The following is a 23782-nucleotide window of genomic DNA, read 5'->3' on the forward strand; positions in this document are numbered from 1 at the left end:
GGGGGGGGGCTCCAGTCAGGAGTGGGTGGGGCCACACATTTGTCCTCCCTCTCTTCATCTTTTTGCTTTCTCTTTCTGTCCCCATTCCTCTCTCTCTCTAGCACCCCTCTGCGGCAACAGAGAACAAGTTGCACAACCCTAATACAGACTGTGCCCTGGCCAAAGGCCTGGTGGAACAGCTCTGTCTTGCAGGCCCTGTGGAAAGATGTCAAGTCCCGCAGGGACAGAGCGTTCCACCAGATCGGGGCCACAGCCGAAAAAGCCCTGGCTCTGGTTAAGGCCAGCCTAACCTCCCTGTGGCCCGGGACCTCCAAGATGTTTTTGTTTGAAGATCTGGTATGTCCCACGGAGAGGCAATCCCGGAATTACCTGATAAGAAGAGAATCTGATCTGGGTTTGTTTTAACTCATTACAGCTAGAGAAAACCACAGTTCCCTGAGTCCAGACGAAACAGGGAACGGTGGTTGTTTTGAAAGTGGAAGCTTTTGATCTCTTCCTTTTATGGAAGGTTCATCTAGCTAGAAACCACTGTTTTATCAGTGACCGCTACCTTCCCATGGCGAGGCTTCATTTCTGTGCAATTGCATTTAGAGCTTCTCACAATCCAGTCCAACCCCCCCCGCTCCATCCTGACTGCCTTGTGCGCTAATGACAGCCCCCTCCCCCAAATCCACACCTCTTTCCCCCTCCACCTCAGCTGCTATGCAGATGGCCCCATTTGCATCTGTCGAGGTTTTAATTATCATTCAAATTAAATTAAATTTGAAAAGGCAGTGAGCTGTTCACGCCGGAGCAAGGTGCACCCTCGATGTAGGCCACTTTTTTTTCTTTGTCTCCCCCTGCCAGTCTTTAAAAAAATGGTGGGGAATGTTTCAGCTATGAGCCGCCCCCCTGACCAGCTGATGTGTCCTGCAATGTTGGTTGATGTGGCTTTGTGAATATGTAATAAATGAGCCACGCATGATATTAGCGTGGCATCTGTTATGGTCCCAGACCAGGACTCCTCTGAGTTAGAGTCCACCAGCAATTGTACCACTGAGAGGGGATAAATCCACATCCTGGTCCACCCTGTGCTGGTCTTTGGGCACCAGAGTCCACTTCCCCTCCACCCTGAGACAACGCTGCCTTCAGACTCTGATGGCAGGTCAATGGGCCCCTTGGGGTTGCAAAAGATCCCTGAGGAGAGGTCCCTGCAGCTAGACACCCCATTATCTTGAAGGAGTTAGCAGCTGCAGGGAAAGGCAATGTCTCTTTAGCGGGTCAGGAGAGGACTTGCGACTATCCGACGCCTGCTAAACCTCAGCTGGTGGCTCCAGGCTCTTGCTAAGACAACATGGATGCTTGGTCTCAGCGGCAGGAGTGCTGTCCATGGTCCTGAACCTAAGCCTGGCTCTCCTACCAAGGTCCTTGCCAATGTGCTTACTAGAAACCTTTAAACTTCCCTTCCTTGGGCCATTCATGGACATCCACAGGATGGGTTTTTTTGTGGGGGGGGGGGTGGACGGACAAAATGCTGAACCAATAGTTCTCAAATTTCAAGGCAGGTCTCCCCATGCGAAGACAGCTGGAAGGGAAGGGGTGAAGTTCCAGTACAGAATGATTTCCCTTTTGCCATGGTGATCAGACATACCGTATTTTTTGCACCATAACACTCACTTTTTTCCTCCTAGGAAGTAAGGGGAAATGTCTGTGCGTGTTATGGAGCGAATGCCTGCGGGTGGCGGGGGAGATCTCCTGCAGTCGTGAGCAGAGGATCCATGGTTCCCCTTCCTTCCCTCCTCCGTGGTTACAAAGCATGGATCCACATGGATCCTCAGGATTTTTGCATTGGGCTACTCCAAACTCACTGTCAGATCACATGTCTGTGGCCACAGCATGGACCACAAAAATTATATATCCACTATTTCATTTAGAATATTTTTTTCTTGTTTTCCTCCTCTAAAAACTATGTGCGTGTTATGGTCTGGTGCGTGTTATAGAGCGAAAAATACGGTAGGTAGCTAGCTTTTGTATTAATGGGTAAAATAGCCTGTGCTTTCCTCCTCCCTCTTTATTTGATTTGACAGAGATGACTAACATATGGACAGGCAGGCGAGTCGTGTCTGCGTGTGGACTAGTAACTTTTATTTTGCAAGGCCGCGACAGCGTGCATTTACCCAACATCAGCACAAAACACAGAGGTCTGTATGTGGGTCGATTTTTGAACCCTCTGCGACCTCGGCCTCTCTCTGAGTGAATTGGCTTTCTGTGTCACTCGTAAAAGGGGCAGCGGGCAGGGAGGGGGAGAGAGAGAGAGAGGAGGCCTGTACTCAGCACGGGAGAATTTAATTTCCACTGTGCCGAAATAGAAAGCGATTGCCCTCCCGCCCCACCTAACAAACCAGAAAATCACACTCCTCTCCCTCAGTTTCCTGTAAGCTGGGGAAACAGCTTTCTGGCAGCCATGGAGCTGTGAGCTTAGATAACAGGATGGCGGTGGTGCCTGGAGACAGACCGATCCGTTGGGTCTTTTAATGCAATCAAACCAATTAAAAAGCAGCGGATTCCAGGGGAAATTATTGGGGGATTTCCTCTCCTCTGAGATACCTCCCCTTTTTATTCTTAGACATTTGCTTTGCTTACAGCTGTGGTTTAACTCCTTTTACCACCATAGATAAATAAATCTAGGCCAGGGATCACCAACAGAGTGCACTCCAGATGTGCTGGACTCCAATCCCCATCAGCGTGGCCAGAGGTCAGGAGGTAATGGGGATAAACCACATTGCCTACACATGCCTACACCCCAATCTAATGTAAACCAAGGGAGTGCGTCTGTTTGCTGTGGATGGAAATGAATTTCAGGGGCTTCTGGTCTCCCAGACGCAGCCTGTTCACCCCCACTCTCCCTCCTCCAGGCAGATAGCCAGTCTGGAGGAGGGAGAGTGGAGGGTTTTAGCAGCAAACTGGAGGGCTTTAGCAGCAAAACAACTGTTTTGGAACCTTAGTTTTGCCTGTGCTGCAGACATGGAGACAACTAGATTTGTTTTGTTTTGTTGGTTTGCTTCTGCAAATTCGACCGGACTTCCAAAATTCCAGCCGGAGTTTTTTGTGAAATGTGCTGGAGGATGAGAACTATCCTTCAGTGGGGAGTTCTAGCATGAAGCTGAATGTTGGAAGACCTGGGACAGAGGAAAGAAAGGACTTCTTTCATACAGCACAGACTGTGGAACTCTCTGCCACAAGAGGTAGTGATGGCCACCAACTTGGATGGCTTTAAAAGAGGATTGGGCAAATTCTTCGAGAAGGAGGCTACTAGTGTTTACTAGCCACAGTGGCTATCCTCTCTCCTCAGCTGTTAGAGGCAGCATGCTCTCAATACTTGAAACGTGCCCGCTGGTTCCAAAAAGCTGGCAACCCTTATACTAGAATTTTGAGGTGGGGTGTGCGATGCCCAGTGAAATTCTTCGGCAGTAGTTTTTAGAGTTGACCCAAAGAAAGGTTTCCTTTTCGCCAGTTCACTGCAGTTGATGGCCTCTGGCTTAGATTGCTCTCTTTCCTTTTTGAAGCGAGGGTGCTAGTCAAATTCATGGTCTGTCGATGGGTGAGTTTTAAAAAGCTGAACTTCCATGTTCTAGGGCAGTCTACCACTGCTGGTGACTAGATCCTGGATTTCTTGTGGCTGGGGATGATCCAGCAGGGGCTTCTCTTATGTCAGTTCTCAAGCGAGGAAATGGAAGGTTGTACATGGTAGACCTTTCCTGCTGTCAGGTTGTAATAAATTTTGGAGGTTACTGTTCTTGCAGTCATTGTGTGCATAAACATTTTGATGAACTCAATCAGAAAGAAAGAAAGAACTGGAAAGACGGCAGAGGGAGAGAGAGAGAGAGAGAGAGAGAGAGAGAGATGTTTGGCTTGTTTATTTTTCCAAAAGCATTTATTGATCAAAGGTCAAGATGCACCCTTCCCTTTTTTAAGAAATAATTTGGCTTCCCTGCCCCCCTGGAAGCAACACAAGACCTGCAAGGTCTTTGCAAAAGCAGCAAAGTAGGTTTGGCCAACCCAGTGTCGTCCGGGTCGCGTCATTCAATGGCAGTTGTGTGAAGGGTGCTTGGGGAGACGTGCCCCATGGAGACCCCACCTGGGCAGCCTGTTCAGTAGTACGTCTCCATCTCTACCCAACCCCCTGGGTGCCGACGGATGAGGTACTTCCGGATCTCGTCATAGACGAAGATCAGCACGCTGAAGGGCAGTGCGCAGAGCCACCAGGTGACCCGCAGCGGGAACATCCTCAGGGCCGCATCCAGCCCGGGGCAGTAGGACAGGAAGACGGCCAAGGTGGTCTCTTCCACGAGGCCAAAGATGAGGATCCTGTTGCGCATGCCCTGCTGGAAGAGGGAGAGCTTGCGTGTCTTGCAGATGATGAGGTCAGCCCACTGCACCACCACGATGCTGACGAAGAAGGCGGTGTGGCAGGTGTACTCCACCACCTTGCGCTGCGTGTAGGTCCACTCCTGCCCGTAGCTGTCTTCCAGGTCGTTCTTGGTCTTGTCGTCCCAGTCCAGGCGGATGCCCAGCAAGGTGAGAGGGAGGAACCCGTTCTCCGCCATGATCACAAAGTAGGAGTAGAAGCCGGCCAGGGCCTGCATCATCCCAATCTGCCCGTACGCCATGCTGATGAGGCGCTGGTTCACCAGCTTGTCCTTCCTCGGGTCCCGCGGCTTCCTCTTCATGATGTCGCTCTCGGGGCCCTCGTAGGCCAGGGAGATGGCCGGGACCATGTCCGTGCCGAGGTCGATGCACAGGATGGTGATGGTCCCCAGAGGGAGAGGGATGTTCAAGATGATGAACAGCAGGAAGGGGGAGATCTCGGGGATGTTGCTGGTCAGGGTGTAGGCGATCGACTTCTTCAGGTTGTCGAAGATCAGGCGGCCTTCCTCCACACCCGTCACGATGGAGGCGAAGTTGTCGTCGAGGAGGATCATGTCCGCGGCCTGCTTGGAGACGTCGGAGCCGGCGATGCCCATGGCGATGCCAATGTCGGCCTTCTTCAGGGCCGGCGAGTCATTCACCCCGTCGCCCGTCACGGCCACGATGGCCCCCTGCCTCTGGCACCCTTCCACAATGATCAGCTTCTGCTGCGGGGAGGTCCGGGCGAAGACGATCTCGGCGTGGTTCCTGAGGATGTTGTCCAGGTCCACAGAGGTCATGTCCTTGAGGTTGGTGCCGTGGATGACGCAGGCTTTTGCATCCCTCGGGTTGACTTCGCTGACGGGGATGTTGAGACGTGCGGCTATGTCCTCCACGGTCTCGCTTGTCTCGGAGATGATGCCCACGCCCCTGGCGATGGCCTTGGCCGTGATCGGGTGGTCTCCAGTCACCATGATCACCTTGATGCCGGCACTCCGGCACTTGCCCACGGCATCTGGCACAGCGGCTCGGGGCGGGTCAATCATGGAGATGAGCCCCACAAAGCAGAGCTGCTTGATGGGAAAGTTGACCTTCTCTGCGTCAAACTTGAAATTCCTGGGAAACTGGCGCTCGGGGAGGTAGGAGTGACAGAAGCCCAGCACTCTCTCTCCCAGCCCGCCCAGTTCATCGTAGGCTTTCTGGAACTCCGCTTGCATCTTCTTGTCCATGTTCACCTCCTTCCCTTGGATCATAATGGTGGAGCAGCAGTCCAGGATCCTTTCGGGAGCTCCCTTCATCACCAGGATGTGGCCCTTGGGCTTGTCTTCAGCTTCGTGGATGGACAGCTGGTATTTGTTTGTGGAGTTGAAGGGGATCTCCACCACTTTGGGATTCTTCTCCCGCATCTTTGCCACGGGCCCAGCGGACAACTCTATGCATTTCAGGAGCGCGGACTCGGAAGCATCCCCAGTCGTCTCCCTCTTGGTGATGGGGACTGCCTCCTGACCCACTTTGAAGTCCGCTCTGTTGCACAGGCCCGCAATACGAGCCAGGGCTGCCCATGTTGGGGAGCGCTTGTTCAACATGGCCCCGGCCTGCTCCTCTGTGGTGTCCGCTTCGTGGATCTGGTTGTCCATCCACATGTGGGAGACGGTCATGCGGTTCTGAGTCAGGGTGCCCGTCTTGTCCGAGCAGATGGTGGAGGTGGAGCCCAGCGTCTCCACGGCCTCCAGGTTCTTCACGAGGCAGTTCTTGCGGGCCATGCGCTTGGCGGTCAGGGTGAGGCACACTGTGACTGTGGCCAGCAGCCCTTCGGGCACGTTGGCCACAATGATGCCGATCAGGAAGATGACGGCATGTAGCCAGGTGTAGCCGAGGATAATGGAGAGAGCAAAGAAGGACACACCTAGGAAGACGGCCACGGCCGTGATGATGTGGATGAAATGGGCTATTTCCCTGGCGATGGGGGTGGGGCCTTCCTCCAGGCCGGAAGCCAGGGAAGCGATGCGGCCCATCACCGTGTGGTCCCCCGTCATGATGACGATGCCACGGGCCGTGCCTTCCACGCAGTTGGTGGAGAAGAAGCAGATGTTGCGAGTCTCCAGCGGGTTGTCGTTGGTGAAGTCCGGGGAGCGGCTCTGCGGCTCCGACTCGCCCGTCAGGGAGGAGTTGTCCACCTTGCAGCCGCTGGCGGAGATGATTCGCAAATCGGCAGGGATACGGTCTCCGCCTTTGATCTCCACCAGATCCCCCCTCACCACATCCTCGACGGAGATCTGCATCTTCTCCCCATTGCGGATCACGAGGGCCTGCTGGGGCACCATGTTCTTGAAGGAGTCCATGATCCTGGAGCTCTTGGCCTCCTGGTAGTAGGAGAAGCAGCCCGTCACAATGACCACGGCCGTCAGCACGATTCCCAGGTAGAGGTTGTCCTTGAGGACATAGGGCTCCATCATGACCTGGATGCCGTAGGCCAAGAAGCAGAGAATGGACCCCAGCCACAGCAGCATGGAGAAGCCGCCAAACAGCTGCCGGCAGAACTTCACCCACTCCGGGGTGGTCGGGGGAGGCGTCAAGCTGTTTGGCCCCTCCCGAGCAAGGATCTCCGCGGCATGGGCGCTGGTCAGACCCTTGCTGAGGTCCACCCCATACTTTCTGCTGATTTCCTCTAGGGTCAACTTGTGGTCCTCGACTTCCACTTCCTTTTTCAGGTCGTCCAGCGTATGTTTCTCATGACTCTTGCCCTTTGGCTTCCCCATGACGGATGCAAGACACACTCCTCTTCTCACCGGTCTCTCAAGCTCCCACTCTCGGTATCGTGCGGCACTGCTCTGGTGGGGCGGGGGTTAAAGGAAGGAAGGGGGGACGGGCAAGTTGGGGGAACGAGGGAACCCGGATCCCCAGGAGCGCCCCCTCCCAGGAGCTCCACCCCTCCACTAGCACAGCCAAGAGAAAGGATGTGAACGGCTGGCGAAGGATTGGCCCAAAGGCCACCTATTAAAGGAACAGCCCTACCCACCTTTCCAACTGAGGGCGAAAAGGAGAAGCGAGGCCACGCCCCCTAACCACCAACCAACAAAGCTTCTGTGTCCTAGCACCTGTGGCCCCGCCCCTTGTGACCAAGGACACACCCACTCCCCTGGCATTGTTGCATCATGCAAGTCCCAGCTCTTAGCAACTGGGAACCAACCCCTGTTGATGGTGATGTCACACCGCCCTAGCAACAAGTGAAGGTCCTGTTGTTTAATAGCAACCTGGGCCCTCCCGCATCTGTTGCTGCTATAAGGCCCAGCCCACAAAGATGGTGTCAATGCCCAGTGGTATCTCCAGGCACGGCTGGGATAAACCCCTTGTCTGAAACCCTGGAGAGCTGCTGCCAGCCAGTGTACGCAGTACTGAGCTGAATGGACATCGATGCTCTAACTTGGCAGAAGCCAGTTTCCTAAGTTCCTATTTAAACCAGCCCTTCATTCAAAACTACGAGGACTGAAATCATAGAATCATGGGGGATCATAGAATTGTAGAACCTCTGCTTAAAAACCTCCAAAGAAGGAGTGTTCATCACCTCCTGAAGGAGGAGTCTCTTCCACAGTCGAAGGGCTCTTACTATCAGAAAGTTATTCCTGATTTTCTTTCAGAATCTGCTTTCTTGCATCTTGAAGCCATTGGTTCCTACCCCCCAGAACAGGAGAACTCAAGCTTTATTTTTAGGGGCTCAGCAGTAGAACACCTGCTTCACACACAGAAGATCCCATGTGTCTCCAGGCACAGCTGGGGAAAATCCAGATAACTGCTGCCAGCCAGAGTATACAGTATTGAGCGAGGTGGATCTAGTGGTCTGATTTGGAACAGGCTTCTTGGGCTTCTATTCTTGGCCACCTTTACTGAACCCACAAGCAACCAGTTATGCTTCAGAAATCAACGTCTCGGTGTGGGAGACTCTCCCACGTCGTCCCTTTGATTGTCTGTCCCTTAAAAACACACACAAAACCCCCTTATTTTGTTCCTTCCCTCTTCGAAGCAAACAGCCCCCAAAGAATGAAGCATTCATTCCCTGACAGCGCCAGGACCCCTAAATAAACCTCGCTGTCACCCTGGCCACACATCCCTTCCCGGCTCAATTAAAATTCAGCCTTCGCGCTGTGATATGCGACGCAGCAACCCTTCTCTCTCTCCCACCTCTCCTTCCCTCTGCTGCCAGGCTGTTTGGGGATGCAGCGAACGTTGGGGCCGGTGAATGAGTGTGTCAGGCGGGTCAAAAGCCGAGACGGACACCCCGTTCTGCAGAGCCAAGCGCTTATTGTTTGGTCGCCGCTGGGCTTTCTCTTGCCGTGTGAAAAAATGTGCCACAGTGCCATAGCAACCACAGAAGAAGAACAGCCACAGAGGGGGACGCGCCTCTCCTGTCCAAAATAAGACCTCTTCCAGCTTTTGTCTTTAAAAAAGAACACTTTCCTCATCCTTTTTAATGTTTCAAACTTCTGTCTCCCCAGCACCACCAGTGGAAAAGATGCCAGAAAATTATATTGGGAAGGGTGTTTTGAAAAAGGATTTGGTGGCAAATAGGACCTGCATGTTGCTGTTTAAGGGTTCACAGCTCCCAAAATTGTGGTCTGTTTTTGGCTCTCAAATAGTAATCACTTTTCAACACCCCCCCCCCTTTTGATAGATGGTTGCTTCTGGTATAAATAAATGAAAGCAATAAAAAAGAGGGCTGTTGTTTAGTCATGTCCGACTCTTTGTGACCCCCTGGACCAGAGCACGCCAGGCCCTCCTGTCTTCCACTGCCTCCTGCAGTTTAGTCAAACTCATGCTGGTAGCTTTGAGAACACTGTCCAACCATCTTGTCCTCTGTTGTCCCCTTCTCCTTGTGCCCTCCATCTTTCCCAGCATCAGGGTCTTTTCCAGGGAGTCTTCTCTTCTCATGAGGTGGCCAAAGTCTTGGAGCCTCAGCTTCACGATCTGTCCTTCCAGTGAGCACTCAGGGCTGATTTCCTTCAGAATGGATAGGTTGGATCTTCTTGCAGTCCATGGGACTCTCAAGAGTCTCCTCCAGCACCATAATTCAAAAGCATCAATTCTCTGGCGATCAGCCTTCTTTATGGTCCATCTCTCACTTCCATACATCATTACTGGGAAAACCATAGCTTTAACTATACGGACCTTTGTTGGCAAGGTGGGGGAATGGCATTATTATCCATTGTTCTCATTCCATTTACCGTATTTTTTGCTCTATAAGACTCACTTTTTCCCTCCTAAAAAGTAAGGGGAAATGTGTGTGCGTCTTATGGAGCGAATGCAGGCTGCGCAGCTATCACAGAAGCCAGAACAGCAAGAGGGACTGCTGCTTTCACTGCGCAGCGATTCGTCTTGCTGTTCTGGCTTCTGAGATTCAGAAATATTTTTTTCTTGTTTTCCTTCTGCAAAAATTAGGTGCGTCCTGTGATCTGGTGCGTCTTATAGAGCGAAAAATACGGTACATCCTACCTCTCCTCCAGGAGCTCAGAGTGTCATACGTGGTTCTCCCCTTTGCCGTTTCGTCCTCACAACAGCCCTGCAAGGTAGTTCAGACTGGCTCATAGTTACCCAGGGAGCTTCAAAGCTTGAGTCAGGATTAGACCGGGCTGACAGTGAGGTTATAAGTCCCTTAGCCTGTTCAAACAGTCCCCTCACAAGTTCAGAAGAGAGGTGGCCCTGCTCAGACCCAGGTTTCGTATGCGGCCCTCCAGATCTCTCTGCCTGGCCCTCTGGATTCTCCTCAGGCCACATCCTGCACCCTCCGTGGAGTGCTTTTTTCCCTGGTGGAAATGTGTCATTGAACGGTGGCACATGCCCCATGCTTGCCTGGATGGAAGCTGTGCGTGTGTGTGTGTGTGAGTGAACTGCCATCTTTTGCATGCAAAGGTAGAAATTGGGCCCTGCCCACAGTGGTCATTCAGCCTCCAGAAGGTTGCCGCTGATACAGTGGGGCCCATGGGCTCACAAAATGTTCCCAACCCCTGTCGCACAGCTCTCTTGTTCAGTTGGTGAACCTTTCAAGGGGTGGGTGGGTGTGGAGAAACAGATTCTATAAGCATAGAGATGAAAGGCATAACCCACCCAGAAAAACAAACTTATGTTTATCAGGAGAGGGGAAATCAGTTGGCAATTAACAGGGTCAGGAACTCGCTTGAGGAATGCTATTTTTAGTGGCTAACCCTCATTTTTCAAGCATCCCACAAACCCCCTCACTTCCCTTGTTTAGAGAGTTGAAAATCGCCTCCAAATGTTTGCTTAAGCACCATAGTCTCCTTCTATCTATTCTAGGCAATCCAGGAGTTGTCCGTGGTGTTGAATGAAGGCTTTTCATGCAGCTCCCTTGCCTTAGAATCTTAGAATCAGAGATTTTGAAGGGACCTCTAGAATAATGTAGCTTTATCCCCTGCAATGCAGGAATCTCAACTAAAGCATCTATGACAGAGGGCCATCCAACCTCTGCTAGAAACCTCTAAGGAAGGAGAGTCCGCCAGCTCCTGAGGGAGACTGCTCTACTGTAGAACAGCTCTTGCTGTCAGAAAGTTCGGAATCTTCTTTCCTGTAACTTGGAGCCGTCGGTTTAGGTCCTGCCTTCTGGAGCAGGAGAAAACAAGCTTGCTCCTTCTTCCATGTGACAGCGCTTTAGATATTGGAAGATAACTTAACATACGTCTCTGCTCACTCTCCTCTTTTCCAGGCTCAATGTACCCAGCTCCCTCAAGGCTTAGTTTCCAGACCGTTTATCATCTTGGTTGCCCTCTGCAGGTGTCCCAGCTTGTAAACTTGGGGCAGTGTTAGAAACTGTCAAAACCCAGGTGAAAATGGAATTGCAGGTTGCTTCTGGATCAGGCCATAGGGGGCACATCTAGTGCAGCAACCTGTCCGCACAGTGGCCAAGTAGACGTCCCAATGGGAAGCCCCAAAGTAGAACCTGAATGACAGCAACTCTCCCCAGTTTGCTAGCTTCTGGCATTCAGAGGCATCCCACTGCAGTTTTATGGGGTTGTAAGACGTGGGTGGCACTGTGGGTTAAACCACAGAGCCTAGGACTTGCCAATCAGAAGGTCGGTGGTGACGGGGAGAGCTCCCGTTGCTCAGTCCCAGCTCCTGCCCACCTAGCAGTTCGAAAGCACGTCAAAGTGCAAGTAGATAAATAGGTACCGCTCCAGTGGGAAGGTAAACGGCATTTCCGTGCGCTGCTCTGGTTCGCCAGAAGCGGCTTAGTCATGCTGGCCACATGACCCGGAAGCTGTACGCCGGCTCCCTCGGCCAATAAAGCGAGATGAGTGCCGCAACCCCAGAGTCGGTCGCAACTGGACCTAATGGTCAGGGATCCCTTTACCTTTACCTTTAAGTCATCACAACTAGTGATGTGAGGTGAGAATATTCTCAAGAATTTAACATCACTAATCACGACCCCCTTGAATTGAGCCTTGGCAGTCATAGCAAACCAGCGCAGGGTTCAGATCTATATTAAAGTAGGCTTCTTGAAATTATCATACATTACAGTCATAGGCACCTTAATTTCATCGAGTCTTCTCATGAGTAGAATGTAGCTGCCAACAAGCACAGAAATTTAGATGGTGGTGCGGTTGAATTAGGAAACATTTTCTTAACCAGATTCCATTATTTCTTAGAAATACCACAGACTCCTTGTCATTCAAACGATGTACGGGAGCGGTAAGGATTTCTTTAAAGAATAAAAGAGGATTTTTGTCATCTGCTTAGAGGCATTCAAAAGCCTAAATCAGCAGAATAATAAGCCAAGCAGATGCGAAGGCGATATCTTGCTAAGGACTGTTAGAAAAATCTTTCTTGGAAATGTGAGCTTGAAAGAACAATAGTCTTCTGCTGCTGATCTAACTAACGTGTGCTTGAGAACCCATTTAGTATTTTTTCATTAAAGATCTCCCAGCTCACCTTTGGCAAAAAGAAAAAGAAAAAGGATAAATGCTTCCTGCCTGGAGATCCATGACTGGCGCGTTCTATAAAACAAAGCGAATAATAACTCTGTCCTTGAGATCAACTTCTTCTTTCAGAGATAAGGTGGTGATTAATTGAAATTTTGTTCCCGTCAGAGATTGCTGTGTGTGTGTGTGGGTGTGTAAATAAATAAATGGTTGAGGCTCCCAGCCTTCTGTGGCATCTTGCCGTAAATATTTCTCCTTCGGTGATGGAAAAAGAATCAGTTCCTGGCTGTTTGAAGGTGAAGATACTAAGAGATAACCTGATGGCCCTTTAAGGCTGGGCTGTGGAAGCACCAAGGGCCACATTGACTTGTGCAGAACCTTCCAGGGGCCATAGGAGGAGCGCCCTGTTTGTGGGCTTCCCAGTGGGATCGGATTGGCTTCTGTAGAAAGCTGGACGGTCCCTGGTCACTGACCGTATTAAAGATATTTGATTTGAAAGCTGGATGGTGGATTAGCTCGGGGATGGGCAACCGGTGGCCCTGGTGGACTACAACTCCCATCATCCCTGACATTCGGCAACACTGGCTCATGGGAAGTGTAGTCCAAGCATATCAGGAGGGCCACGTGATCCCTGTTCCTGGACTAGATAGAGCCTGGGTCTGATTCAGCAGGGTTCTTGCTGCGTCCTTATTTGTTATAGTCCTATATAGCCATGTTTGCCAAGATCCTCCTTGTTTTCGTTGAAGGCACACTGCCTTAGGTTCATCCATCAAGTAATGCAAACGATGTTAAAAGGGCAAATTGGCTTGGTGGAAGAAAAGCATCTTCATAAAAGTGACTGATTCTCCCCACCTGCCCCCAACCCCTGGCCCGCCGTTGAGAAGATGTATGAACCCATCTTGCTGAACTCATCAAATCCTCCCCCCTCGGGTGGGAGGCGGTTGACCCCCTCTCGGAACAATTCAAAACAAGAGGCTTGGTGATGGGCGAGACTTCACTTGGTAAAAGGCCAACGTCATATATCACAAGGGGGGTGAGGTGGGCCTGAGCAACGGAGCCAGCAAGATTGTAGTTCCGTGAAGCTTTTATACAGCCTTGGCACAAGCAAGTTTTGAACCCAGGACCTTGGCTTCATAGCCAGGAATACTACATGCATTTAGAGCAGGGGTTGCCAGGTCCTGATGGGAATGGATCAGGCCAAAGGCCTCTTTAGACCAGTGCCGTGTTCACACAGTGACCAACCAGAAACCCACAAGCAGATTCTGAGCACTGCAGCACTCTCGCTACCTGAGATTCCCAGCAACTATTCAGACTCAGGAGCTAGGCAGCTTTTATAGAACCAGGCGGAACCCTACCGGGCCTTTTATTGTCACTTGATCTCCACTGAATTGGAATCCGTTACAGAATTAGAGATAAGAGTTTATGAGTAGAGGTAAGTTCATGTTAGTCCATAGTCAGATTTGAAGTGAAGGTCTTAGTTTCAATCACTGAGCAGAAGTCAGAAGTCAATTATGGGTCAGAAACCAGGACAGGGTCTTGTTTTGATGTATTCACCTTCACTAGCTAATTTTTAAGGGGGTTTGAAGAATTCGTGTAAGTAGATCCTGTTATTTTCTACGTTTCTCAGAGATAACTAAGTGTGGGTAGATCAGCGTGTATCTCATAAACTTATCTCTAATTCTGTGATGAATGATTGTGTCATACGTATCCTTATGAGTTTGTAATCTCTGTTTGAGTCTGTAATCCTTGTCAGAATACATACTTTTGAATGGATTAATTTTTGTTACAATTGACTACTGATTTGCGAGTAGGGACCACTCCCACTACTGAAACTTACATTGGCCAGAGTTCTTGGTGTGCTTTTTTCTCGGTATATTTAATAACAAGAACTCCAACTTATTCCTGGTGGGGGTGCAACAGAGTGCTAGTCTTTAGCTCCTTCTCCCCACAAACCTCCAATTTGGTTCAGGCCGACAACCAGTCTAGCTCAGAGAATCCTGTTCTCCCAGGGAGCAGCCAGATCCCCCACTGGGCAGCCCGCAAGTTGAGAATCCTCCGGAAAAACAATCTCTCAAAGGACCTGTTGATGGCATTTTACCATTGTACTGTGGAGAGTGCATTAACTTATGGTCTGTGTGTGTGGTTTGGGAGCTGCACGGTCAGGGAAAAAACAATGTTGTCCAGGGTTGTAAAGACTGCGGAGAGAATAATTGGGTGCACTCTTCCCACCTTGGATCAAATCTATGCTTCCAGGTGCCATAGGAAAGCTGCAGAGATAGTGCAGGATAGTGCTCCCCCAGAAATGATCTCTTTCAGCTTCTGCCTTCTGGAAGAAGGTACAGGGTTATAAAGGCTAGAACTAGCCGCCTGAGAAACAGTTTCTACCCAAATGCGATTTTGGTTTTAAACGCAGTGAAAGGTAGTCTCTATGGGAGTCTATTGTATTTAAAATGGGGTATCAGAGTTTTTAGGGGGCTAACCAGGTTGGGATAGCTGGGATAGCAGGCTTGATGGGTTTTGAATGTCTTATGTAGATTTTTCAATTTTGTTGTTCTGTATGGGACAATGACAATAAAGATTATCATATCGTAGAAAGCACAGCAGAAACTCTCACAACTTGTGATTCCCAGCAACTGCTATTTAGAGGCACACTGTCTCCAGCCATGGGGGAAGAAATTAGCCCTGTGGGCTAGTAGCCATTGAGATACCTCCATGAAATTTGTTTAATTCTCCTTTAAAGCTACCCAGGTTTGGCTAAGTGCAGCTTCGGCTGGGCAGAGAGAACCATTGTTTGCTAAAGGCCACAGCAGAGGCAAGGCAATATATATGACTCTCTGGGTGTTTTAGCCATTGTTGCTTATTGATTTTGATGGTTCCGTTTATATTGTGAACCACCTTGGGTTTTATGTGATAAATAAAAGGTAAGCCTTTAAAATAATAAATGGAACTGGAGACATCTCACCCACCCCTAACCAAAAGATGCCTGCCCAGAAGCTTTTCCGACTTGCCCCCCCTTCTCCAATGCAAATAACATTTGCAAATAAGGGTTGCACACTCTTAAATCTTTGGTTTTGTGGTCTGCTGTATGGCTGGAATGGGGCTACAAATGGCTGTGGGCGGGGGGGGGGGGGCTGAGAGAAAACTGGAAGATGGGGGAGACACTTCAGAGAGGATAATTATTTCCTGTTCTGATTTACAGCATGTTGGAAGAAGAAGTGTGGAATGGACTAGGGAGGGATGGGGTGGGGGTGTGTGGAACCATGGTCTTCTGAATGGTGACAGGACTTGGGAGCGGGTCTGATGAATGGGAAGCTCTGTTTTTGACCTCCACATAAGAGTCTTTATTAGCAGCCTGAAATGGAGGGGGGTGGGAAAGCTGATGTTTGGGTCTCTTACTATTAGAAACACACACACACCCCTATGTCCCAGATATAAATAATAAGCAAACCTCTCTGAATTTTAGTTCGGAGCTTAGCTGCTTGGACACATTGAGCACTATTGTTTTAAGGAGATGTTTATAGTTATTATAGAATCATAGGTTGAGCAATGCAATCTACTATATGTTTTGGGAAATGGTTTCTCCATTTGCTTTCTGTGCGTTTGGATGCCTCTTGAGATAGCACTGCCATCTTTCTTGATATTTGGACGCCGGGTGCCATTTTGAAGCAAGGTGATGGACCACAACTTGACTTTGTTGTGACCCCACCCAGTTTTGTATGTGTGACTGACAGGTCCAAACTCACAAATTACACAATCCCTTTATAAATCATAATATATTTATGGTTTCTAAAAAATTCCCAGGCAGTACTGGGCATTCCCTGCTAAATAATAATAATAATAATAATAATAATAATAATAGTAAAATATTATTATTCCAAATTTATATCACTCACTTCCTTTCAAAGAAGTTATATGATAGCTTTCCAAACAAAGTGCTATTCTGTGCCCACTTTCAGACTAGGATTGGAGAAGTTCTGATCCAGTTTGCATTTAAAGTTGAACCTCCCTAACCCACCCTGTCCCTAACAATACATTAACTGAAGCGTAGAGCCATCTTTCAAAAACCTGCAGTTCTCCGACCGAGTAATGGATGCAAGAGTAAATATATTAGGGGGTGGGAGTGTGTGTATAAAAGCAATTATTAGCGGAGGCTGCAGACAAACTATATTAGGGGAAAATGTTTATATTAGGCAAAACGTCATACAGGAATGTGTCTATTAGGGGAAATTTGCACTAAAATGCTGCTGGATTTTCATGGAGTCCCTCCCCCACAAATGCAAACTGATCTGGAAATGTGGCAAATTGAATTTAAGATTGGGGTGGGGGATCCCCTGCAACAAATGTTGTGTGTGGTGCACAAGGAATAGTTTTTTTCCAGGGAGAAGGGAGCCATCGTAGAGGCCCCCGCCGTGATCCAAGGTGATCAAGGAAAGCACGGCCTGCCTCTTTGGCCATGTCTATCCTATTGGTTCTGCTAACCACTGCCTTTTTTAAGCAGAGACCCCCCCCCAGGAGAGGAGAGAGAGGAGCTAAAGGACAGATTCTCCTGTCCTGATGCAAATGCATGAAGATGGTTTTCGAAGGACGCTGGGATTTTGCCAGCTGTTGCAACCTAAACTGAGCCAAAAATAACCGCTCCTTGCTGGAGAGAGGGTGAGAAAGAGGAAAACAGCTCTACCCCCAACACCTGGCCTTGTGGGCAGCTGCAGATTTTTATTACAACAAGACTGGGGAGGTTGTTCTGGTGCCTGCCAAGCGTTTGGAGTTTGGGATTGTAGGTACTGCTGGCGTCTATCCCACCCGCTTTGACCTCTCGGTGATTTCAACCATGGCCATCAGTCCCGGCTCCTCAACAGCTTTGCTTCCCCACAGGGCCATCTAATAATCAGTTCTGGCTCTTTAGTTTTGCGGCATGGCAGCTTTGGTTGGCCCCTTTAACCTGGAAGAGGGAGAACGCAGAAACCGAGCGTCCCCTCCTGCTGCATCTGATCGCCTTGGGTGCACTCTTGGCAACAGGGAGCTTGGCATCGCCTCTGCTGCGCTTGGCGAACGTCATAGAATCATTGAATTGTAGAGTTGGAAGGGAACCCAGGGGTCATCTAGTCCAACCCCTGCAATTCAGGAATCTCAGCTAAAGCATCCATGACTGAGGGCCATCCAACCTATCCTTAAAAGCCTCCAAAGAAGGAGGTAGCAACTTTGCCATCTTCTGGAGGGGTGTGTGTCTCTTCAGGCCCTGGTACCAAGCTTGCCCTTCCAGCCTTTTCTGTCTGGACCTTGGTGACTTCATAATCGCATGAGCCCTGTTCCAGAGTATTTTTCATTCTCATGTATATTACCGTATTTTTTGCTCTATAAGACTCACTTTTCCCCTCCTAAAAAGTAAGGGTAAATGTGTGTGCGTCTTATGGAGCGAATGCAGGCTGCGCAGCTATCCCAGAAGCCAGAACAGCAAGAGGGATTGCTGCTTTCACTGCGCAGTGATCCCTCTTGCTGTTCTGGCTTCTGAGATTCAGAATTTTTTTTTTTCTTGTTTTCCTCCTCTAAAAACTAAGTGCGTTTTGTGGTCTGGTGCGTCTTATAGAGCGAAAAATACGGTATATCAATTCGAAAAAAGATTGGTTAATGAAGAAATTGCGCATCTCTCTACTTCCAAGTGTTTGTTGAGCTAATAGGCTGATGGAGAACTGAACGAAACAGTAGTTGCTACCCAGAAACACTGTTCAGCAGAGTTCAGAGTTGGACATCAGAATTGGACATTTGCCGATTATACAAAGCGATGCAAGCTAGATCTCCGCCGGGCAAAGTCTGGCACCGTGACTTATTCAAAGACTTTCAGAGACTTCAGTTTGATAGTTTTGCAATATTCCACAAAGTTTTCTATTCTGTAATTGTTTCTGGCCATCGTGTTGCTTTCGATATTGCTAAGCTAAAACATTGCCTCCTTGCTCATGGGGACGCCATAGTGGTCTGCCCCAAATCTTGTTAGAGGTGCAGGACAAATCTTTATACTCCAGTTCCCCCCACCAGCCACTTAGAAGGGGAAAAGGCTGTCTCTTTTATAGTTCACACTTTTTTGAATTAGGTTTTTTATTAAAAGATTTTCTTGTGTTACAAATAAACGGGGGGAAACACACAGCGTCTCCACTTTCAATCCGTAGAGTCTTTTTCACATTTCGTTTACATGTAGGGAGAGACAATTTTGTCATATGACCAAGCCCTGGACCCCCTAACCTCTCTCAATGTCAGTAAAAATAAATAGTTCATGCTTTGTTGGTGGAGATACTTAAGGAACGGAATGGGGGACCGATGCCAGTTCCTGAACATTGAGACTACCGAGACCTAGGTGGTGCTGCCATCTAGAAACTTCAGAGTGAATTGCAGCTGTTTCTTTTTAATCACAGTTCTCCATAGCCTGCTAGCTTCTGGGTTACGCTGCTGCTGTGTGTGTCATACTTGGGGCTGCCTCTGGAGACTTCCTGTACAAAAAACTGCCACTGCTGGTGTAATGAGTTTGCCCCTGTGGATCTCATTCTCCCAGTTCTTAAACAGCTCTTCTGACTTCACACAGCCTATAGTTGAAATAATGGAATTGTTGTTGTTGTTTAGTCGTTTAGTCGTGTCCGACTCTTCGTGATCCCATGGACCAGAGCACGCCAGGCCCTCCTGTCTTCCACTGCCTCCTGCAGTTTGGTCAAACTCATGCTGGTAGCTTCGAGAACACTGTCCCACCATCTCGTCCTCTGTCGTCCCCTTCTCCTTGTGCCCTCCATCTTTCCCAACATCAGGGTCTTTTCCAGGGAGTCTTCTCTTCTCATGAGGTGGCCAAAGTCTTGGAGCCTCAGCTTCAGGATCTGTCCTTCCAGTGAGCACTCAGGGCTGATTTCCATCAGAATGGAGAGGTTGGATCTTCTTGCAGTCCATGGGACTCTCAAGAGTCTCCTCCAGCACCACAATTCAAAAGCATCCATTCTCTGGCGATCAGCCTTCTTTGTGGTCCAGCTCTCACTTGCATACATCACTACTGGGAAAACCATAGCTTTAACTATACGGTCCTTTGTTGGCAAGGTGATGTCTCTGCTAATAATGGAATTAGATGGGTTTAAAATGGGACTGGGCAGATAAGGCTGCTGAAGGCTTCTAGCCACCCACAATGGCTGTGGGCTGCTTTCTGTGTCAGATGAGGATGCCTCTGAATACCAGTCGCTGGGGGTCACGAAAGGAAGAGGACTTTCTAGAAGCATCCGTTGGACTTAATAGGCCCTTTGTGGGTTCGTTTCTTTCAATGGGTCTGAGTAGAATGTAGCTGGAGACAACCTGTATTTTTAACCCACTTCCCTCCAAGGAGCTCAAGGTGGCACCTGCAGCCCTCCTCTCCATTTTATCCTCCCAACAACCCTACGAGGTAGGCTAGGCTGAGAGAGTAGCCCCCAAGGTCACCCAGTGAGCTTTGTGGCCAAGTGGGGGATTTGAACCCTGGTCTCCCATGCCCGTAAAGGTAAAGGGACCCCTGACCATTAGGTCCAGTCGTGACTGACTCTGGGGTTGCGGTGCTCATCTCGCTTTACTGGCCGAGGGAACCGGTGTACAGCTTTCGGATCATGTGGCCAGAATGACTAAGCCGCTTCTGGCGAACCAGAGCAGCGCACGGAAACACCATTTACCTTCCCACCGGAGTGGTACCTATTTATCTACTTGCACTTTGACATGCTTTTGAACTTCTAGGTGGGCAGGAGCTGGGAGAGAACAACGGGAGCTCACCCCGTCGCGGGGATTTGAACCGCCAACCTTCTGATCGGCAAGCCCTAGGCTCTGTGGTTTATCCCACAGTGCCACCCGCATCCTAGTCTGACCCTAAATGCCACCCATGCACACACGTTGTCCTATTTGTCGTTATTTAAACCTTTCCCACTCTTGAATAGTACATAAGAGTTGAGAGGGGAAGTTGAAAGAGTGCCACTCTTCCCCACTTCCTCTTCCAGCTCTATGTTCTTTTCCAGGCTCTGATTAATTCTACTGGGTGCAGCGTTTGCTCATATCTTGCAAAGTGTGTGCATGTGGGCTTTTTCTGTCTCCAGGCCAGGGTGCGAGGGGGGTGGGCAGATCTGGATGAAGTAGGGCAAAAAGTGACCCTTCTCTTGGTTGAGGAGAAGGCAGAGCATCCCTGCAGGTCTTCCTTTCTGTATTTCAGCTGTGGGAGGGGAATGGGTGTTTTACGGGCAGGTTGTAAATCCTCCAGAAGAAGGTTTTATATAGCGGAGAGCATCCGCTACTGTAGAGCGCAGGTAACACAAGCCAGTAAACCACAGCCCCGGAGAAGCGAAACCCCCCGCTCCCTGGAAGCCAGGCAGATTAGAAAGCAGAAATAAAAGGTGACCTTCTGTGAAATTGATGCTTGTGGTCTCGGCCATAAACCATCTCGCTAGCTGACAATGACTTTTCTGGCGAAGGACTCTGAGTGAGGGATTCTTAATGGGTTACTGGTGTCAGGGCGGGAAGGAGTGTGGAGTGCATTGCAGCAAAAGAATGAATGGCCTGAGCCGGGCGACTGTGGGAGGTCGCAAAACTGCCCTAACCGAGGTGAGCCGTTAACTTTTGCGGCGTCAGAGGGATGTCTTGGCGCAGGGTGAGAGGGGTCTGGCAAAGGAGCGTACCGCCATTTATCGGATTGCCCCTCACCTTGCCTGTGACCTTCACTCGTCCACTTCTGCCACTCCTGGCTCCTCAGAATGTAAAAGGAGAGCCAGGCTGCTGGATCAGGCCTGGGGATTTGGCTCAGCCTCCGGTTCTTACAGGGGACAACCAAGAACCCAAAGGGAAGCCCACAAGCGTATACTGCCCCCGACAACGAACGGAGAGCATAGCCATCGTGACTGGTAGCCTGGTCAATGAGTTTGCCTAATCCTCTTTCAAAGCTGTACAGCTTGGTGGCTGTCACTGCGTCTGGTGGGAGAGAGTTCCATAGTTTAACTCTGTGCTGCAGGAAGAAGTTCTTCCTTCTATCTCTCCTGAATGTCCAGCTTCATTGGATTCCTACGACACCCAGTGTTATGACAGAGGGAGAAAAGTTTTCCTCTGTCCACTTCCTTCATGCCAGGAATCATTTTATAAAATTCCATCACGTTGCCTCTTAATGCTGCAGCCACATAGCAGTTTCGCTCCACCCAATTTAGTATCTAGTATTATGAGAGAGAGGGGACACGGGTGGCGCTGTGGTCTAAACCACAAAGCCTTGGGCTTGCCGATCAGAAGGTTGGCAGTTCAAATTCCCGTGACGGAGTGAGCTCCCGTTGTTCGGTCCCTGCTCCTTCCAACCTAGCAGTTCAAAAGCACGTCAAAGTGCAAGTAGATAAATAGGTACCGCTCCAGTGGGAAGGTAAACGGCGTTTCCGTGCGCTGCTTTGGTTCACCAGAAGCAGCTTAGTCATGCTGGTCACATGACCCAGAAGCTGTATGCCGGCTCCCTCGGCCAATAAAGTAAGATGAGCGCCGCAACCCCAGAGTTGGCCACGACTGGACCTAATAGTACCTTTACTATTATGAGAGAGAGGTGGAAAATGTCCTTCCCTTTGACTCTGCAAATTGAGCCTGCAACAGGGCTGGGGGAACTTCTGAGGGTCTTGTGCTGGCAGTGGGCAAAGCAAAGGATGCAAAATTTGCTTTTGTATGTTAGCAGTCACAATCAGAGGGCCAGTCATAGCAGCTGATAGTTACATTCGGAAGCTTTTTCTCCTTTCAGCATCGTTCTGAAACTTAAGTTGAGCAATGAGTGGTCCACACAGCTGCTCTTAACAAGATCCCCGTTAAGGGATCCCTCTTAATTTTGTGGACTCCCCTGGCGACGGACAGCGCTATTAAGCGGTCATTAGTAAGCGTGTCTGAAAACGTTGGCTTCCACCGCCAACAACGGTTTATTGAGTGTTCTGGGGCTCGGTGACAGGAGAAAGCCGTGATTCGTGCAATGGGAGCTTAATGGGTTTATTTTCCTACTTGCTCGAGGTGGGCATTAAAGCTGACAGCCGCTTATTAGCTTATTTGATGTTTGGACAAATCTAATTCTAATATTCCCACTCTGCCAAACAAAAAAACGTAAAGGCATTTCTGTGGATAGCAGAACGCTGTTGTCAAGGATAGATTGCGCAGAATTGCTAAAAATTGGGTGCAGAAACACAAGTGAAAATTTTGGCACAACACTAGAAGTGTGTGTGTGTGTGTGTGTTACTATATATATACTAATGCCATCTTCTCCTTTTCTGCCTTCTCTCCTGCTAGTGTTCATCATGGGATTTGGGCTCCTTGTCTACCCCTTCGGCCTCGGTTCCACTGCCGTGCAGAGGTACTGCGAAAATTCAAGCATCTACTACGCTGGCGACTGCCAGATCGGATGGGGCTACATGCTGGCAATCGTGGGTGTCATGCTCTCTGTCTTTCTGCCCTTCTTTGCAAAATACGCCCCGAAAGAGCACGCCTCCCCCACTCCGATACCCACAATTTTATAGTACTTTCCCAGTATCGAACATCCAGGTGTTCCCACCTGAAATCGGTGGACAGAAGAAATATTAGGGCGCTTCCGTTGAACCTCATGGCTAAGAAATGAATGGGCAGAGGGGGAGCAGTGGAAATGACAGCAAGAAGCACTTGAATGACTATAAAAGACCCCAAGTGCACTGATGAGTCTTCCATACACATGAGAAACGGACATTCTGGATCTGCATAATGGGTGCTCAGCAGTGGTTGGGTCGCCTCGGACATTTATAATGGCTAAATGCCTCAAAAAAAAAACCACCTGTTTTTTATCCTCAAAAATCTCTGTCTACCTCCCAGTTTCTTTGTGTGCGTGTGTGTCTCAAAAACCTTTTTTAAAGCCTCAATCCACTTTTTATATCTTGTTTCTTAAATATCTGGACTTTTTTGAACCTGCTTTTTGGTTTTTTCCAGCCTGATCTGTGCTATTTTGTAAAGTAATATAATAAATGGCAATTGAGGGGGGGGGCATTCCTTGGAAATGAGTTGAGTTGTGGCAAAAATTGTGTGCCGTTGACAAAAATTGTGTCTCTTCCTCGCCCTCTGTGGCCGAATCAGTGCATGCCAGTCCTGAAAATGTACAGAGACACCTTTTTCTAAGATCAAAAGTGTAACGCTCTGAATCGGCTGTTAAAACTCCCCCCCCCCCCCCGGTTAAAGATGTGTTTTCTGTGCCTAAAAACACGCAGCTCATATTTCAGGAAGAGCAGGGCAAGATTCTCAGCCTGGCTTAGAGGGCTCCCCCTTGCGTATCTTCACGATGAAATTGTTTTTAAGAGCCTTTGCTGTGGCGGCTCCTGAATATCTAATCATTAACTGTGACAACTGCTAACGTGGATTGGTTTAAAAGGGGGTTAGTCAATTCCACAGAGAATGATAGATCTATCAGTGGTTTCGAGTCAAGATAGTTAAATACGACCCTCCACTGGCAGGAGCAGTTTACCTCA

General features: G+C 49.3%; 2 protein-coding genes across 3 annotated transcripts in view; one reads left to right on the forward strand and one right to left on the reverse strand.

The window, feature by feature from the left end:
* Positions 1 to 23782, forward strand: part of LHFPL7 (LHFPL tetraspan subfamily member 7) — an 80284-nt gene that overhangs the window by 52279 nt on the left and 4223 nt on the right. Inside the window, exon 3 of one of the 2 annotated variants that reach the window (XR_014520086.1) lies at positions 22584 to 23742. Coding sequence is in view for 1 of the 2 variants with exons in the window: in XM_083480118.1 (XP_083336244.1) it covers positions 22584 to 22810 (227 nt within the window). In the remaining variant the exon portion in view is untranslated. Of the gene's footprint in view, positions 1 to 22583; positions 23759 to 23782 lie in introns of those variants that run through there. The other variant, XM_083480118.1, reaches the window with a different exon arrangement.
* Positions 3895 to 7429, reverse strand: LOC310695934 (sodium/potassium-transporting ATPase subunit alpha-2-like). Its single transcript, XM_083480874.1, has one exon. The coding sequence runs from the start codon at positions 7143 to 7145 to the stop codon at positions 4131 to 4133; it is 3015 nt and encodes a 1004-aa protein (XP_083337000.1). The 5' UTR covers positions 7146 to 7429; the 3' UTR covers positions 3895 to 4130.

This window comes from Podarcis liolepis, assembly GCF_965112155.1.
Source record: "Podarcis liolepis genome assembly, chromosome: 16".
Classification (NCBI taxonomy): Eukaryota; Metazoa; Chordata; class Lepidosauria; order Squamata; family Lacertidae; genus Podarcis; species Podarcis liolepis.

Coding starts and splice junctions, on each gene's coding strand:
- LOC310695934 (XM_083480874.1), bottom strand. CDS start 7,145: ATGGGGAAGCCAAAGGGCAAGAGTCATGAGAAACATACGCTGGACGAC.